At 48.0% G+C, this 17,875-nt stretch overlaps 1 protein-coding gene across 1 annotated transcript in view; it reads right to left on the reverse strand.

The window, feature by feature from the left end:
• fam172a (family with sequence similarity 172 member A) overlaps positions 1–17,875 on the reverse strand; it is a 240,430-nt gene that overhangs the window by 66,569 nt on the left and 155,986 nt on the right. The window contains 2 exon segments of the mRNA XM_056288900.1: positions 1–23; positions 11,656–11,772. The exon segment at positions 1–23 is cut by the window's left edge and continues 62 nt beyond it. Coding sequence (XP_056144875.1) covers positions 1–23; positions 11,656–11,772 — 140 coding nt within the window.

Raw genomic sequence — 17,875 nt, forward strand, 5'->3', positions numbered from 1 at the left:
CTTGAGACCCAGTTACGACAGCGCTGAGGAGAAGAAACAAGAAAAAAGAGAGGGATGAGAAAGGGGAAGAAGAAAGCCTGGCAATGCCAACATGTGAATAGGCTTTTTTTCTCCTTCTCCCTATCCATTTTTCTTTTAATTCCCCCTTTTTCTCCCCAGTTGGATCCAGCCAATTACCCCTACTCCTCTGAGCCGTCCCAGTTGCTGCTCCACCCCCTCTGCCGATCCGGGGAGGGCTGCAGACTACCACATGCCTCCTCCCATACACGTGGAGTCGCTAGCCACTTCTTTTCACCTGACAGTGATGAGTTTCACCAGGGGGACGTAGCGCTTGAGATGATCATGCTATTCTCCCCAGTTCCCCCTCCCCCCCGAACAGGCGCCAACCAGAGGAGGCGCTAGTGCAGCAACCAGGACACATACCCACATCCGGCTTCCCACCCGCAGACACGGCCAATTGTGTCTGTAGGGACGCCCGACCAAGCCGGAGGTAACACGGGGATTAAAACCGGAGATCCCCGTGTTGGTGGGCAACGGAATAGACCACCACGCTAGAGACAGACAGAGACAACAAGACAGACAGGCACTAATACTGCAAGTGTCTGCAGCCAAACTGTTACCCTGACTCCTTACTGCCCGGTCCTCACTTAGTGGCTTCAAAATGGTTTTTAATGGCAATAAAGCTCAATGCAATAATAGAAATGCAACAACTGAGCAACAGAGAGTGAGTGTGAGAGAGAGAGAGAGAGAGAGAGAGAGAGAGAGAGAGAGAGAGAGAGAGAGAGAGAGAGAGAGAGAGAGAGAGAGAGAGTGTCAGAGATGGAGTCCAATAAAGAGAAATGATAGAAATGTAGAGACAGAGAAGAGAGGAGGGGAGGGGAGAGAGGAGTGAGACATACGTGGGCTAGGGAAGAGAAGGAAAGACAAGAAGAAAAAAGCAACAGGAAGAGAGTAGGGGGAAGAGAGAGACAAGATGTGTGTGTGTGTCTGTGTGTGTGTGTGTGTGTGTGTACACGTGTGTGCGAGATAGAGAATTTTTGAGATCGAGACAGAAACAAGCAATTAAAAGCCCTGTGACATGTTGCCCAGACAGCTTGAGGTTTGTTTGTGGTGGAGAGCCGGGGCTCCTCTACTGCAGTCCATCAGCCAGTGCCTGGGGGGTGGGCCGGTGAGGAGGGGAGGGGACGGAGGAGGGGGGTCTGCCCAGTTTGCTGACCCATAACCCCCTGCAAACACCCGGCCCTCGTGGTTGACAACTCCACTGTCAGAAAATATGCGCAGAAGACCTCTTTATCCAGTCTTTTTTTCCCCCCCTCTCCCCCCGCTGTCTTTTTGTTCATTCAGATTGTCCGTAGCCCCGTTCTTTCGTTCCGTCTCCTGGGTTAAATCACACACGTGGCTAATAAACAATAATAAAAACACATCATCATATAACCGGATTTAAAAAAAAAGGCTCTTTTTTCCCCCACACAAGTTGGCAGATGACAGCCTATCAAAGTGTGTTTTCCACACTGTTTGACCATCCGGCGTGGACTGGTATGCTGTGGTTTGTGAGGATGAAACATAAACAGGGGGGGGAAGGGAGCGAGGGAGGGCGGCTGAGGAGGAATGCATGGAGAAGACGTTCCCCAGATAAGATAAAAGTTCAATAGAAGAAGAAGAAAATGTAAAGAGATTAGAATGTGCAGCTGGCGTCCTTCTGAATCACTGCTTATCTGCCCTTGTTTACTCTCACCCTGGCCCCCTGACAGCCATTACAGTGCTGTTAGTGTGCTGTTTGTGAGTGTGCGTTTGCGTGTGCGTATGTGTATGTATGAATGTATGTGTCTGAGTGTGAGTTTGTGCTTGTGTCCGTTAGTTGCAGGGCTCCCACAAAGCTTTGCAGGAGTCTGTCATTGCAAAACCTTTGGTCTCCCACACACACACACACACACACACACACACACACACACACACACACACACACACACACATCTTTGCCCTTGCCCCCCTCTCCCATGGCCCTGACATAAAGGGGGCTGAATGGACCAATCTGCAGATCACCACCCCCCCCCCTCACAAATACACACGCACGCACACACAAACACACACACACACACACCCTCGACAAGAGACACACTAAAACCCTGGGTCACATCACACCTCTGCCTAGCTGTCATTGCACAACCCCGACTCCCCCCTTTAGGACCCCCACCCCTCAGCTCACTCCTCAGCCTCCTGCCACCATTGGGTCAGCCCCAATCCGTGCAGGAGCGTCGTCATCCACGCCATTCTGCATGGCTAACTTTATTAAGGTCTTAAGAGCATGCATGTTGATGTGTATCTGCAAAATTGTGTGATTGTGTGAGTGTGAGAGAGAGAGAGAGAGAGAGAGAGAGAGAGAGAGAGAGAGAGAGAGAGAGAGAGAGAGAGAGAGAGAGAGCATGTAAAGGTGTGAGTCGGCCTGTGCTCTCCTCATGTGCATGCACATTCATTAAGGCATGCACCCGGAGAATAATATTGAGAGATATTGATCATTAGGTTATGTTGCATCGCTGGTGCAGAGCCCACCCTGCTTCGGCAGAGCCCACCCTGCTTCTGCCTTCCTCTTTGTTTCTTTGTAGCGGGCTGATCTGCGGGTGATTTGTTTACTCCCTGCTCCAAAAGTAAACCTGGACATTAAAACAGATGAGCCCATACTGGTCCATGTGAGCGAATCTTCAACAAAAATATCAACGAGTCAACCAATTTTATTGGGGAAACGTGGATAAAAGGTTTTGTCTGGTTAATAATTGTTAATTGTCTGGTTGGTGTGATCCGTCCCATATCTCAACAAATAACATGAACACAAATGGGGGGGGGGATCTAACCTAGTCCACCTCACAATGACAAAATCACATCTTTGCTCACTTCCACCAGCTTTCTTTTTTTTCTCCCCCAGCCCTGTCGATCTGAATGTGTTAGCAGCTGGGGGCTGTAGGGAGAGAGGTGCTTGAAGAAAGATAGGAAAAGAGAGATGGAGGAGGGGTTAGTGTGTGTGTGTGTGTGTGTGTGTGTGTGTGTGTGTGTGTGTGTGTGTGTGTGTGTGTGTGTGTGTGTGTGTGTGTCTAAGTCAGCTTGGTAAACAGTGGCGTACTGTGTATTTTTAGATGCTTGGTTTGCCCTAGATGTGCTCTCCTCTGAGCTGGGGCTATGGGGCAGAGCGGTGTGGAAGCTGTGGGACTCCTTGACTGCTACATCAAGTGTCTTATTGTATCTCCTTTAATTCATTCAGTCTGTCTGGAGGAAGATGTCAGCTGGGCTGTGAAGCATTGGGCTGAAGGGGGCTGGAGAGAAGGGGAAGGAGCAACCCCCTTTCAAAAGGGTCCTCCTCCTCCTCTTCTCACACCACCAACACTACCAAGGAGGCAGGGAGGCCGGGTTTCTGAATAGATTTGTCAAGGCAACCACACACACACACACACACACACACACACACACACACACACACACACACACACACACACACACACAACACGTTCGCATCCAGCGCTAGCGTTGTGAGACACTACGGGCAGAGCAACAGTCACATAAAGGCGAGGCCTGCTGGCTGGGATTAGAGAGGGGCAATGTGACAAAAGGATGGCACATCACATCAGCTGCCTCTGACGCAGAGGCATCATCACTTCAAGCAGCCCGCCCGGCGATCAATGGTGCCATTGAACTGAAGGGGAGACAAGAGGCACAAAATATATAAACAGATCTAACCTCCCCTGCCACCAATGCTTATGTGTGCAGTTGTGTTTGTAGGGGCTTGGATGCCTGTGTGCATGTGTGTGTGTGTGTGTGTGTGTGTGTGTGTGTGTGTGTGTGTGTGCGTGCATGTGTGTGTGAGCGGTCGCATTTGTGATAGAGATGCGCAAACATGCATACATTGTAAAGCACTTTGAGTGGTCGGTAGAGTAGAAAAGAGTTATATAAATGCAGTCCATCCATCCATACACCTACCCTTACTCATTGCAGCTCATTTCACTTGGATTCCTTTATGGTTATTAATCAGAAACATATGGTTCTGAGGTCCACTGATCCATCAGATTGGCTAACTAGAGACTGCTGCCTGGTAGAAAGCTAACCACTGCAGTAATAACGCAGTCTGAGATCATAAACAAGGACAGGTTTGGGATGCTGTTAAACCTACCCCATCGCAGCTGTGTCCACACCCACCCACCCACACACACACACACACAACTGATGGCAGAGTGATGTAATGGAGAGCTTCATATGAATCAACTAGGTCTCTCAAAGAGGTCCATATCCACTTAAGGGTAAGAGCCACAGGATCACACTCAAAGAACCCTCAAGGAATGAAAACATGTCCCCCTACCCTACCCCTGAACACCTGTATTAGTTATGGAACAACACTTACAGTGGGGTGCATACATATGGGATCCCCTGGTCAAAATGTCGTTTACAATTAATAGCTAATTGAACAGAAGCTAACCTGACCTCTAAATGGTACAAAATTAAACATGACACATTTACTCAAATTTTAAAGCGAGGTTACTTATTGATTTTGATTTCTTTATAGTTTCAAAATAATAAAACAAAAAAGTCCTGGTGCAAGAGTTTGGGAACCCTGTCAGTTAGTACTTTGTGACTCATCCTGGAGTAACTATAACAGCTTGTAAATGCTTCCTGTAGCCAGCTAAAATCATTCCATTCTTGCTTTTGGAGTTTCCCCCCCAGTTTTCCTGGCAGAACAACTCTAGCTCAGAAATATTCTTCGGGCTCCCTGCACGCATGGCATGTATGAAATCTCTCCACAGATTTTCAATAATATTCAAGTCTAGGGACTGTGGTACCATTCCAAAACCTTCATCCCTCTTTCCTGGAGGTACTTCATGGTTGATTTTGAGGTATGCTTTGGATCATTATTTTGCTCGAACACCCAACCTCTCTTCAACTTCAGTGTCTGGACTGAACATTAGAGCTGGATTTTCTTGATATTTGGTGGATTCTATTCTTCCTTCCACCCACAAAATATTTCCTGTGCTGCCAGCTGCCACACAACCCCCAAAGCATAATGGATCCACCTCCATGCTTAACAGTTTGCAAGGAGTTCTTTAGAAATACTTCCTTTTTTCTCAAAATCTTTTAACAAAGAAAAAAAAATCACAATCTTTTAACAGTCACAACAAGGAAATGAGTGCCAATTTCATGTCGTTAAAGTTTTTATTAAATTTGCACTATCCTCCGATATCTCTGTTATCTCATCTTAACCTCTTTTGAGCAGCGGAGATGTCAGATAATACCTTCCCGATCTTTAAAGTGTATGAAATTGTAAACTTTTATCACATCGAAGTCCTCACAGGTCAGGAGGCTAAGCCTTTCACCAAGAATGATCTCAAGCCAACTCGAAAGCCACTGTCAGTCCAAAGTCTGTATCTGAAGATATTGCATCTTATGTATCGTTTCCGACCAGAGTACCACTTCATGGTCCCTATGATAGAGAACACTCAGTGTCCACAATTTCACAAGTTGTCTGCTGATATCATAAGTGTTTACCTGCGCATGCAGCGCTTTCTGCCTTTCTGCTTTGTGTATGACTTCTCTTTTGATGACTTCCTGGTTCCAAAATTGAAGAGAACTCCCACAATTTTAAGTGGCACAGTGAATTTCATTCACTTCAGGGAGCCAAGGCTGGAAATGATGGAGACTCTGTCCAGATTTAAGGCAGATATGGACATGTTACAGGGTCTTTCTAAAGGCATAAATGCATTAGAACAAAAGATTGAGACCCTGACAACCATCAGCCAGTGAAAAAGGCAGAGGCCTTGGGGTTGGATGCTTTTCTGTCTGAGCTTCAGACTGCGAACACGAATGAATACCAGGAAGTGAATGGAATAAATGTCAATGCGGAAGTGAAAACCACAATTGCTGTAAGGACTCAGAAACGGGCACAGCTGAAGTTGGATGTGAGTGCCTTGAAGGAAGAGTTGAGCAAGCTCAAGTCTCAGATTGTGGAGTCACCAGAGGAGCTGAAGAGACAAATGGAGAAAATGAGGGAGAATGTAAAGAACATCAAAAATTCCATTAAACGCTGTGATGAGTGTATGATGGAGCTGCAGAACATAGTACAGTGTGTGAACCACTATGAGGTTGATGTCCATCTGATGAGCAAACTACTGCAGGATCTGCAGAGTGGCTAGAGCAACACCAAGAAACAGGTGGTGGTCCAGGAGCTGACAGCTCTGTATGAGAAGCAAAAGAAGGAGCTAAAGAACTTAGGCATTGAGGAGGTCCAGATTAAGAGAGCTCTGGCCATGAAGCTAGACAGAGTCCAAACAGCAAATTCACAGACAGAAGAGATGATGGAGCATCGTGTAAGGGATGTTTTGGGGAAGTGTGACCAGATTCATCGGAAGCATGAGGAGATGGTTGACTGAATCCAAGAGATCACCAGGAACACCCAGACAATCTGTCAGCCTCCCTGGATGAACTTATAGCCTTCTCAGGAACAATGTCATTTCATTTTATGTAATTGCATACATGAAATGAAATGACATAGCATTTCACCCAGCCCACAGCAGTGCAACAAAAAGACAAATGGATATAACTATTTAAAAAAAAAAGGAAAAAAAACTGTCCAAGAGAAGGAATGCCGGGATGACTGTTGGAACTGCCAGTCTGCATGGGCTAGCAGTTAGCTTAGTCTGCCCTGCTTCCATGTCCTGTCAGACTGCCCTGGTGTTTCCTCTTCGGGTACAGCTCTGTATAGGGGCCATGGTCCTTGGGCCCATCAGATGCAGTAGACCACGCTCCCTCAGCTGATCCAACGCCAGCTCTCCCAGCCAGACACCCTCGGCACACCTCCCCACACTTCACGACACCAAAAACACCACAGTCAATGCCAGGCGAGGCCGCCACCAGACCACTCTGGTGGTCTGGAGGCTAGCAGTTGGCTTAGCCTACCCCACTTATGCATCCTGTCAGACCGCCCTTGGCGTTTCCTCTTTGGGCACAGCCATGGTCCCTGGGCCCACAAGACGCAGCAGACCAAGCTTTTCTAGCCGATCTAGTGCCAGCTCTCCCAGCCATGGACAGTACTGGGTGAGGCCGCCGCAAACATAAATTTGTGCCGCCATCTTCTCACTCAGGTACTGGGTGAGGCCACTGCAAATGTGAATTCAAGCCGCCATCTTCCCACACCAGAAGCGGAATTCCTTGTTGATGGAAGTGAACCACCTTGATTGTGGCATTCTTTGACAACTGTTTAGAGGAACCCATGGTTGCTAACACCACACAGAACAGCCACCACAGTGGGATACTTTAGAAGGCATGGAGGTACTTCAGAATAAATAGTTAAGCCCTGGAATTATATTCACCTGACTCTCCTGGCATCTGCCAAACCTAGATTCGTCCATCAGACTGCCAGACAGAGAAGGGTGATTTGTCACACCACAGAACATGTTTCCACTGCTCCAGAGTCCAGTGGCAGCGTGCTTTACACCACTCCATCCGACGCTTGGCATTGTGCTTGGTGATGTAAGGCTTGCATGAAGCTGCTCGGCCATGGAAACCCATTCCATGAAGCTCCCGGCGCAAAGTTTCAAAGTTAATGCCAGAGGAAGTTTGGAACTTTGCAGTTACTGAGTCAACGGAGCGTTGGCGACTTTAACGCACCATACGCCTCAGCACTCGCTGACCCTGCTGTGTGACTTTACGTGGTCTGCCACTTTGTGGCTGAGTTGCTGTTTTTCCTAAACGTTTCCACTTTTCAATAATACCACTTACAGTTGACCGTGGAATATCTAGCAGGGAAGAAATTTAATGAACTGACTTATTACAAAGGTGGCATCCTATGACAGCACCACATCTGAATTCACTGAGCTCTTCAGAACGACCCATTCTTTCACAAATGTTTGTAAATGCAGACTGCATGGCTAGCTGCTTGATTTTATATACCTGTGACAATGTGTCAGAATGCAACACCTGAATTCAATGATTAAGAGTTGTGTCCCAATACTTTTGTCCATATGGCGCATATCCACTGTATATGACCATCTCTGTTAAATGGTAAAGTTCGAGGCAGGACGGATATTTGTTTAAACCATATGCTAAGGTCTCCCGTGACTATAAATCTACAATAGTCCACATCTTCTCAATAGTCACACACCTCACAGCCTGCAACCAAGGCTGCAACGCTGCAACCATCTTTGAAAATGGTCCTAAATATCAGATCTCTCTCACTCTCTCTCCAATCTCTAGTTGCTATATAATCTCTGTGGATTAGGATGGTTTATTCATGATCACAGTATACTCTCCCTCTTTGGGTTTGTGTGTGTGTGTGTGTGTGTGTGTGTGTGTGTGTGTGTGTGTGTGTGTGTGTGTGTGTGTGTGTGTGTGTGTGTGTGTGTGTGTGTGTGTGTGTGTGTGTGTGTGTGTGTGTGTGTGTGTGTGAGCACTGAGCAGGCCACTAGAGTGTGACAGCAGGCCAGCACTGTGACAGGAGACACCTTAGAGACTGTGACAGGCTGCCAGCTGTACACCATCATCCGCCTCACTCTCGCTCCCTCTCTCTCTCGCTTCCCCCACTATGCTTCTCATCTATCTCCTCATACATCTCTTCATTTCCTCTCCTCCATCTGTATTCACTCCATTCACACCCTACCTGTCTTTTTGTTTTTCTTTACCAGAGCTCTGCCTCCACTCTCGGCGTCGGTAGTCGACGGGATTTAAATAATTGAACGTTTCTCATACTTTATTTCTCTGCCTGGTTCTTTCTCTGTCTGAGTGAATGAATGGATGAGTTTTTCTCTCTCAGCCTTAGCCTAGACCATCTCCTTCCTGACTTCTGCTTTCTTAACTCGTTTCTGTTACTCTCTCCCTTCTTTTCTCTCTGCAGTGATGCCAGTTGCCCCTCGTCTGACCCATTACTCTGTATCACCTGGCCTAGCAGGCACTGATTTCTAAATCCCATCTCACCCCCTTTTTAACTCTCCTCCCCTCATCCTTCCATCCCACCATACTCTAACCCTTTGACCCCGGATGGAGGGAATTATCTCTGCTGGATGAGAACACAGGTCCGCAGTGCTGGGGCGCTCCATTCTCACATACACCCATCAGTATGGGCACCCATGTTTATATATCATCCAAAGCATTATTAAGGTTCATTTCTAACACCCCTCTGTAATGTGAAGCACCATCTGGGTTGGCCTCATTGTGTGTGCACAAACCTTTGTATATATGTCTGTGCATGGGCCTGACTTGTTCTGTGTGCACATGCATGCCTATATTTTAGATAGGTTTAAGAGCAAGCTGTGTGAGAGTTATTGGATTGATATAGATATCCTTCATGCATGAAATGCATTAAATGTGTGTGGGTGTTTGTGTTGTGTGTACGTTTGTGCATTTGTGTACGGCATACGTGTGAATGGACTTGATTGTGGCTGATCACACAAAGCTGAAAACCAGCAACCTGTGATCAGCCTAGACACATGGCTTTAAGGGGAGCAGGGTGGGAATACCAAGGGCCTTAGACCCCTTTGGGAGAAAACAAAATGTATACACGGCCTAATGACTGAGGCAGATTAGAATCTGGATTCACCTAAATTCTTAGGCTGACCTTGGGCTTGTTAACCAGCACAAGGCCAGCAGCTATCCACAGGAGAAGGCTGGTGTGTATGTGTGTTAGTAAACATTCTGCTGGTTGGGGCGTCCAGGTAGTGTAACGGTCTATTCCGTTGCCTACCAGCACGGGGATCGGTGGTTCAAATCCCCATGTTACATCCGGCTTGGTCAGGTGTCCCTACTGACACAATTGGCCTTGCCTGCAGGTGGGAAGCCGGATGTGGGTATGTGTCCTGGTCGCTGTACTAGCACCTCCTCTGGTCGGTCAGGATGCCTATTCAGGGGGAGGGGGAACTGGGGGGGAATAGCGCGATCCTTCCACGCGCTATGTCCCCCTGGTGAAACTCCTCACTGTCAGGTGGAAAGAAGTGGCTGGCGACTCCACATGTATCGGAGGAGGCATGTGGTAGTCTGCAGCTCTCCCCGGATCGGCAGAGGGGGTGGAGCAGCGACCGGGATGATTCGGAAGAGTGGGTAATTGGCCAGTTACAATTGGGGAGAAAAAAATCCACAAAAAAAATCATTCTGCTGGGTGGGTGGGCGAACAGGTGACCAAGTGAGTGAAAAAGTGAGTGGGTGGGCAACTGATTCAGTGAGTGAATGAAATATTGAGGGAGCGAGGTAGGGGGGAAAGAAAAGGAGAAAGAAGGAGTTAGGTGGCTGAGAGAGACAATATGAAAGGGTACATACTGTAATGCATCTGTTTGCTGCATCATTTGGATGTAAGCATAGCCTGGCTGCGCCCACATTTTCTACACTCTGGGCCATTTCCCATACTTGAAATTCACACACTTCTCTTGCTCCAGACCAACATGGGAAACAAGGGGTTAATGAGAATGGGCGAGAGAGTGAATCCTTGCCGTCTTCTTCATCCAGCTGGACGAGGAAGGTTATTTCAGATTTATTGTTCAGGGTAATCTTCACAAATAGAAATCACTTAACATTCCAATTACACTGTGTCCCACACATCCCTCCAATGAAGCAGAAATAGGAAATGCCAGAAAAGGGGGCCAGTGCAACCTTGAATCCCTTCCACAGGCGCACGTGTGTGCGTGCGCACACACAGAAACACACACACAAATGCATATACACACACACATATATATGGGATACATAAATATCAAGCACACACACACACACACACACACAAATAGGGTGAGAGATGACAGAAATGACAAAAACAAAAGGTAGAGGAGATAAAAGTGGAACATAATACAAACAGTATATGGAGTGTGTGTGTGTGTGTGTGTGTGTGTGTGTGTGTGTGTGTGCGCGTGTGTACGTGCACGCGCTTGACATTTGCATCTCCGGCTCCCCAGTAGCTCTGGACTTGGCTGGGCCTCATCTTTATGTGCATACTGAGTGAGCCCAGGTGCTGCGTATGGCACAGAGGTCACACCAGAAAGGGTGAGCGCTAAAATGAAGCTAACACAAATGTACGTGCGCCTGTTTGTGCCTCCACACACACACACACACACACACACACACACATCTAGACACACAGCGCACACATTCTCTCGCTTTCCCACATTCACATGCCCGCATTAACATGCACAGACACATTTCATACACACACAAACACAATAATAATACCGCTGCACACATACATACACACTCACACACACACACACACACACAATAATAATACCGCTGCACACATACATACACACTCACACACACACACACACACACACACACACACACACACACACACACACACACCAGAGAGGGCTAACCGTCTCGGTTATCTATCGACACCCACCCAGGATGAGAGAAGAGGGGGCCAATGGAAATGAGTGGGGAAAAAAACATGCAAACAATAGTTCTTCGTGACTTCTAAGGGTAGCTGCTGGTCAGGAGTACCTATGTAGGTCAGCGGGGTTGAGCAAAGGGAAATCAGAGAAGGGCGGAGTCGAAGAGACCTCCGCTCAGCAGCCGGCTCAATCTACATGCCGTCGTCAGGCCCGGTACTGACTTTTTGTACACACTTGTCTATGGTGTGTGTGTGTGTGTGTGTGTGTGTGTGTGTGTGTGTGTGTGTGTGTGTGTGCGCATGCATTGTCTCACCTGCTGCATCCAATCCTGTGTTCCCTTGCTGGTCTCCTGCAGCCAGATGTTGTGAGCGGAGTCGGTCAGGGCCACAGCGCACACTCTGTTCTTCACCTCCATTTCTCTCTCGTTCATCTGACATACACAAGAGAGATGTCCACATTTTTCATCCACCCAGGAAGTTTACGATAATCATTAATAATCAGGAATCAGGAACACTGCCATTTAGAAAATGTCGTTTCCCCCAGCCCACAGCAGTGCAAAGACAAAAACATATATCCAAGAACTACAAGAATACACATACATCTAAACTAACGCATATATCCAAACTAAAAAAAATAATCACTGTCCAAGGGAACAAATAACAGGTAAATGACTGTCAGAACTGCTGGTCCGCATGGGCTAGCAGTTAGCTTAGCCTGCCCCGCTTCTGCATCCTGTCAGAACGCCCTCAGTGTTTCCTCTTCAGGCACAGCTCCGGGCAGGGCTGTGGTCCTTGGGTCCACCGTATGTGGCAGACCAGGCTCTCCCAGCTGATCCAACGCCCGCTCTCCCAGCCAGACACCCTCGACACACCTACCCGCACTCCATACGACGACACCAAAAACACCACAGTCAATGCCAGGCGAGGCCGCCGCCAGACTGCCCTTAGTGTTATCGGAACTGCCGGTCTGCATGGGCTAGCAGTTAGCTTAGTTTGTCCCACTTCCGCTTCCGCGTCCTGTCACGCCGCCCTCGGTGTTATAATGCCACTCTTGGAGAACAACAGAGATTTTATGTTGTCTGAAGACATAACAGCCCCAGCAGATAAAAAGCCAAACAAAACCAAACCAAACAAAAATCATTGAATAAATGTCATGGATTCAAATTTGATTCAAATTTAATTCAGTTTGTACAGTGTCAACCAGTATATTCTTGCTCAACAAGCACATGTTAACAGTAGTCCACTAAACCATACCCGCCTACCAGGAGTGCCGGCCCAACAGACGCCCAGGTGTACAGTAGCATAATGATATAACGTGAAATATGGAAAAGCTGCTCTGCTACGATGTGTCCTTGTCACATTCTGTTCAAATGTCCTACCCTGTTCACATTCAACGTTCCAGTCCCCATTCTTAATTCCCTTTCCATTCACATGTCACAGAGGACCTGGCGTCCACACGCCAGCCACCTATTCCCTCCTGAATGTCAACGCCAAGGAAAATGTCACACAAAGGACTTGTTACTGCACGACAAAAGGCTTCTCCACACCACAGCCCCCACCCCGAGGAGTGCCGTAGCCAGGCCTCTAGAGCTGGCCGTTCCCCCTCTCCTTGCCTTGAAGATAAAACGGAGAGAAAAGAGAACAGGACTTCTAACAATAGGTTAACAATCACTTAATGGATAATTTTTTTTTTTTGCGAGGGGTGGCATAGAGGCTGTGCACTGGTATAAAGCTGGAAGTACAAGACTGCGCTTGGGGGCTGCGGATGGTCCTGGGGGGAGGTTTGAGTTGAGGGCTGCATCACAATCATGCCTGTCTGCCTGTCTATCTATCCATCTATCTCTGTTCGTGTGTGTGCGCGTCCATGTTTGCTTGTTATAGTTATTATATATACTGTGGGAATCTTGATGCTTAGTATGAGCGGGAGACTGGTGCTGAGGCTGAAGCGAGAGAAAACTCAGGGGCCGGTTCTAGTCAGCTGGTTGTACATCAGTATGATGCCGGGCATTTGAATACATCCTCCCTGGTCCAGCCAAATTAAAAAGGGAATGTATAGAGATAAATGGAATCTATTAAGGCACTAAAGGCTCATACATCACTCTGCTGCTCCTGTGAAGCCTCTTCACCGTGATAGAAGATGGAGTGGACTGAGAGGGAGATGCTACAAACACAGACCGGTCTCCAGTTTCAGGAAAAAAAAATTAATAAAAAAATTGTTGCAGACATAAAAAGCCTGAAAAAAATACACATACATGTGCAGACACATATGCTTCCTCACACACAATCATGCAATAATACAGGCACGGATGCGCGTGTGCAAACACACACATACAGGCCGAGATACATGCTCTCTTGCTCGCTTTTTTCTGCTCCCCCTTCTCATCCATGCTTGGTTGAAAAGCTTTCCTCTGGCAGAACTAGGCCCACGGGAGCAGCAAAGTCTACCCTTTAAAACTTGAGGTGTCAGTCAAGGTCCTTTTTTTCTGGCTCTAGCTAAACGGGCCAATCCCCGAGTATGGCGGCTGCTAGCAGAGGCCAGGAAACAGGAGACAGTGGACTGACTGCCCGTGGAAAACGCTAACCACACAACTTTAACAACCCCATGTCAAAACATGGTGTGGGCCCGGGCAGAAAACTGTTCCTTTTTTCACCGTATTTCCATGGAGAAAGACATTTGACCTTGTATTTGGTCCTTTAGCATGCCCTTTGAAAAATATTTGGAGGTGCAGCACTTCCTATTTATGAGGGAAAATTTGTAGGTTTCCACATATAAGAAACTCTATCTGGACATGGTTCACTGAATATCATTGGGATATTAAAATTGTATTTAAGTCGTATTGCATCCTGGTATGGTCCTGGCAAGCTGCATTTGTTGGTAACCACTTATCCAGGAATGAGAATATGTTTAAAGTCTTAAAAAATAGGTAGGGCGGCACGGTGGTGGAGTGGTTAATGCGGTTGCCTCACCGCAAGAAGGTCCTGGGTTCGAACCCCGGCGTAGTCCAACCTCAGGGGTCATCCCAGGTCGTCCTCTGTGTGGAGTTTGCATGTTCTCCCCGTGTCTGTGTGGGTTTCCTTTGGGTGCTCCAGTTTCCTCCCACAGACCAAAGACATGTAGGTCAGGTGAATCGGCCGTACTAAATTGTCCCTAGGTGTGAATGTGTCGGCCCTGTGATGGATTGGCGGGCTGTCCAGGGTGTCTCCCCGCCTGCCCTCCAATGACTGCTAGGATAGGCTCCAGCATCCCGCGACCCGAATTCGGATAAGCGGCTTGGATAATGAATGAACAAAAAATAGGTTTGTCGTTAAATTCAGGTACGTGTTGTGTTGCTGTGCATGTAGTTAAGTTATATACAGTATGTGTATTTCAGTGAATGACAAACCAAAGTTCAATGAACAAGGGAACTTGTCTTGTTCATTGATGAACAGCAGGTTTACTAAATGAGTAGGCCAAATAAGCTGTCCTCGGGGCTTCCGGGCAGCGCTGCGGTCTATTCCTTTGCCTACCAACACGGGGATCGCTGGTTCGAATCCCTGTGTTATCTCCGGCTTGGTCGGGCGTCCCTACAGACACAATTGGCCGTGTCTGCGGGTGGGAAGCCGGATGTGGGTATGTGTCCTGGCTGCTGCACTAGCGCCTCCTCTGGTCGGTCAGGGCGCCTGTACAGGAGGGGGGGAAATGGTGGGAATAGCGTGATCCTCCCACGTGCTACGTTCCCCTGGCAAAACTCCTCCCTGTCAGGTGAAATGAAGTGGCTGGCGACGGAGGAGGCATGTGGTAGTCGGCAGCTCTCCTCAGATCAGCAGAGGGGGTGGAGGAGCGACCGGGGCGGCTCGGAAGAGTGGAGTAATTGGCCAAAAATACAATTGGGGAGAAAAAGGGGGGGGTGAGTAGGCCACAAAAGCCATCCTCACCTAACAAATGACAGCTAAAGAGACAGACATCAAGTATATGGTGCAAATACGACAGCGCCGTTTCCAGCGAGGTCTCGGCTGAACTGCAGACTGAAGCCTGTTCCACCTCCCAACACCGGCAGCATCAATCACGCTTCCTGGCAGGTTTCACTGCAGGCAGACACTCAACTGGCTACACATGTGGTTGAAGAGGTGGTTTGGGTTGTGGTAAGAACTGGGGTAGTAGGTTGACAAATAAGGCCCTCAGGAGGGGGCGTGCTACACAACGTTGCTTTCAACCACAATGAGTGCGATACCGCTAGGTCCCATATTTTGCAAGCCACGGTGACAATAGCGGTTAGCGCCAAGTTCAATGCAAAACCCCCTTAGTCAAAGCACACACTTAAGCTTGTCTGACGCATGGTTTTGTCTCCTGTTAGCTAAACGGCAACAAACATTGTTCTTCTCAAAGTGTGTGTCTGAAGCGACGCTCCTCCCTTGTGCAGGTGTCGGTGTAGGCCATCTTATCATCCTTTCATTCTTGTGTTATATGTACTCCATGTCAGCCAGTGAGTTAGCTTCAACTAGCTTCATCCAGAATGCTAAACATACTAATCCACTGTGTAACCGCAGATCATAGCTCTAACAAGGAAGCGGGCCAGCTGTTGTAATCAGTCTTGTACCGGACAGAAGGAAGAGGAACATGTGGAAATACTTGTTGCGCTAAACCAGCACACAGATGTTGAGACATTTGCTGTCTCTCTACTGGCCTTTTCCTTTAACGCCGGAGCATCTGGATGCATACAGAGTAGATAAGAAGTTAGCGCTGGTCTTAGAGAGGGAGTAATGCAAACACGGTGGGTGAAGGTGAGGGGGTGGGGGGCAGTGGAATGGTGCAAGAGAAATCTGAGTGCAAGAAGAGGTAAAAAAAATGCAGACGAGATGGAGGTAGCTGTGCAGGTACGAAACAGAGATGGGCAGGAGAAAGGGAGTTAAGAGCAAAATGAAGCAGGAGATGAAACTGATGAGAGAGGAACATGAAGCGTGGACCATCCAAGTAGATGTTAGCTATATCTAACCTAAGTAGGGGGTACCGCAATCTTCTCAATTTTCAATTACTTAACTCTTATAATCTTTTTTTTTTGGGGGGGGGGGTTTCCCCTTTTTCTCCCCAGTTGTACTTGGCCAATTACCCTATTTTCCAAGCTGTCCCGGTTGCTGCTCCACCTCCTCTGCCGATCCAGGGAGGGCTGCAAACTACCACATGCCTCCTCCAGCCGCTTCTTTTCACCTGACAGTGAGATGTTTCGCCAGTTCCCCCCCCGAACAGGTGCCCTGACTGACCAGAGGAGGCGCTGGTGCAGCGACCAGGACACATACCCACATCCGGCTTCCCACCGGCAGACACGGCCAATTGTTTCTGTAGGGACGCCCGACCAAGCCGGAGGTAACACGGGGATTCGAACCGCCGATCCCCGTGTTGGTAGGCAAAAGAATAGAACGCTATGCTACTTGGACACCCCTCAACTCTTACAATCTTATATACCCCGACTATTTTTTAAATGTCACATTCAGTAAATCAATAATGGCGACTCATTGTACAGCATTTTATAATGTCTTTGTGTGCCAATCCAAATAACTTGTGAGAAAATTATCAATCCCGTTCTGTTGATTTATACCACAACTCCACCCCCCACCATCATGATGTAGATTTTATTAGATTTTGTCCACATTCCCAAAACACCCTGATAGCAAAGCCGGGTCAGTAGCCAACAGATGACGCAGGTTACGTGATCCACTGCAAACGAGTCCCCTTCCTCTCAGCCCCCGATGAACTCACACTTTGGATGAACTATGAAATCCCTCTCTTCTTTTCTTTTCCCCTCATAAACCATTCCTTTTCTGATTCTGCTGCAGAGGCCCTGGTTGCTATAGAGACCCAAAAACATCACAGATTTCTGACCACCCGGCCAACACAATTCTACTAAATCCAGCTTTTCACAGGCTCGATGAAATAGTCTACCCCCACGCATGTTGAGCCACTCAACCCAACACTCACACACACACACACACACACACACACACACACACACACACACACACACACACACACACACACACACACACACACTACCACTCCTCTGCAACACACACTAACACCCCTCTGCAACACACACCAACACTCCTGTCCAACACACACTAACACCCCTCTGCAACACACACTAACACCCCTCTGCAACACACACTAACACCCCTCAGCAACACACACCAACACTCCTGTCCAACACACACTAACACTCCTCTGCAACACACACTAACACCCCTCAGCAACACACACCAACACTCCTGTCCAACACACACTAACACTCCTCTGCAACACACACTAACACTCCTCTGCAACACACACTAACACTCCTGTCGAACACACACCAACACTCCTCTGCAACACACACTAACACCCCTCTGCAACACACACTAACACTCCTGTCCAACACACACTAACACCCCTCTGCAACACACACCAACACTCCTGTCCAACACACACTAACACTCCTCTGCAACACACACTAACACTCCTGTCCAACACACACTAACACCCCTCTGCAACACACACCAACACTCCTGTCCAACACACACTAA

The sequence above is a fragment of the Lampris incognitus genome, chromosome 1, assembly GCF_029633865.1.
Source record: "Lampris incognitus isolate fLamInc1 chromosome 1, fLamInc1.hap2, whole genome shotgun sequence".
In the NCBI taxonomy this organism is placed as follows: Eukaryota; Metazoa; Chordata; class Actinopteri; order Lampriformes; family Lampridae; genus Lampris; species Lampris incognitus.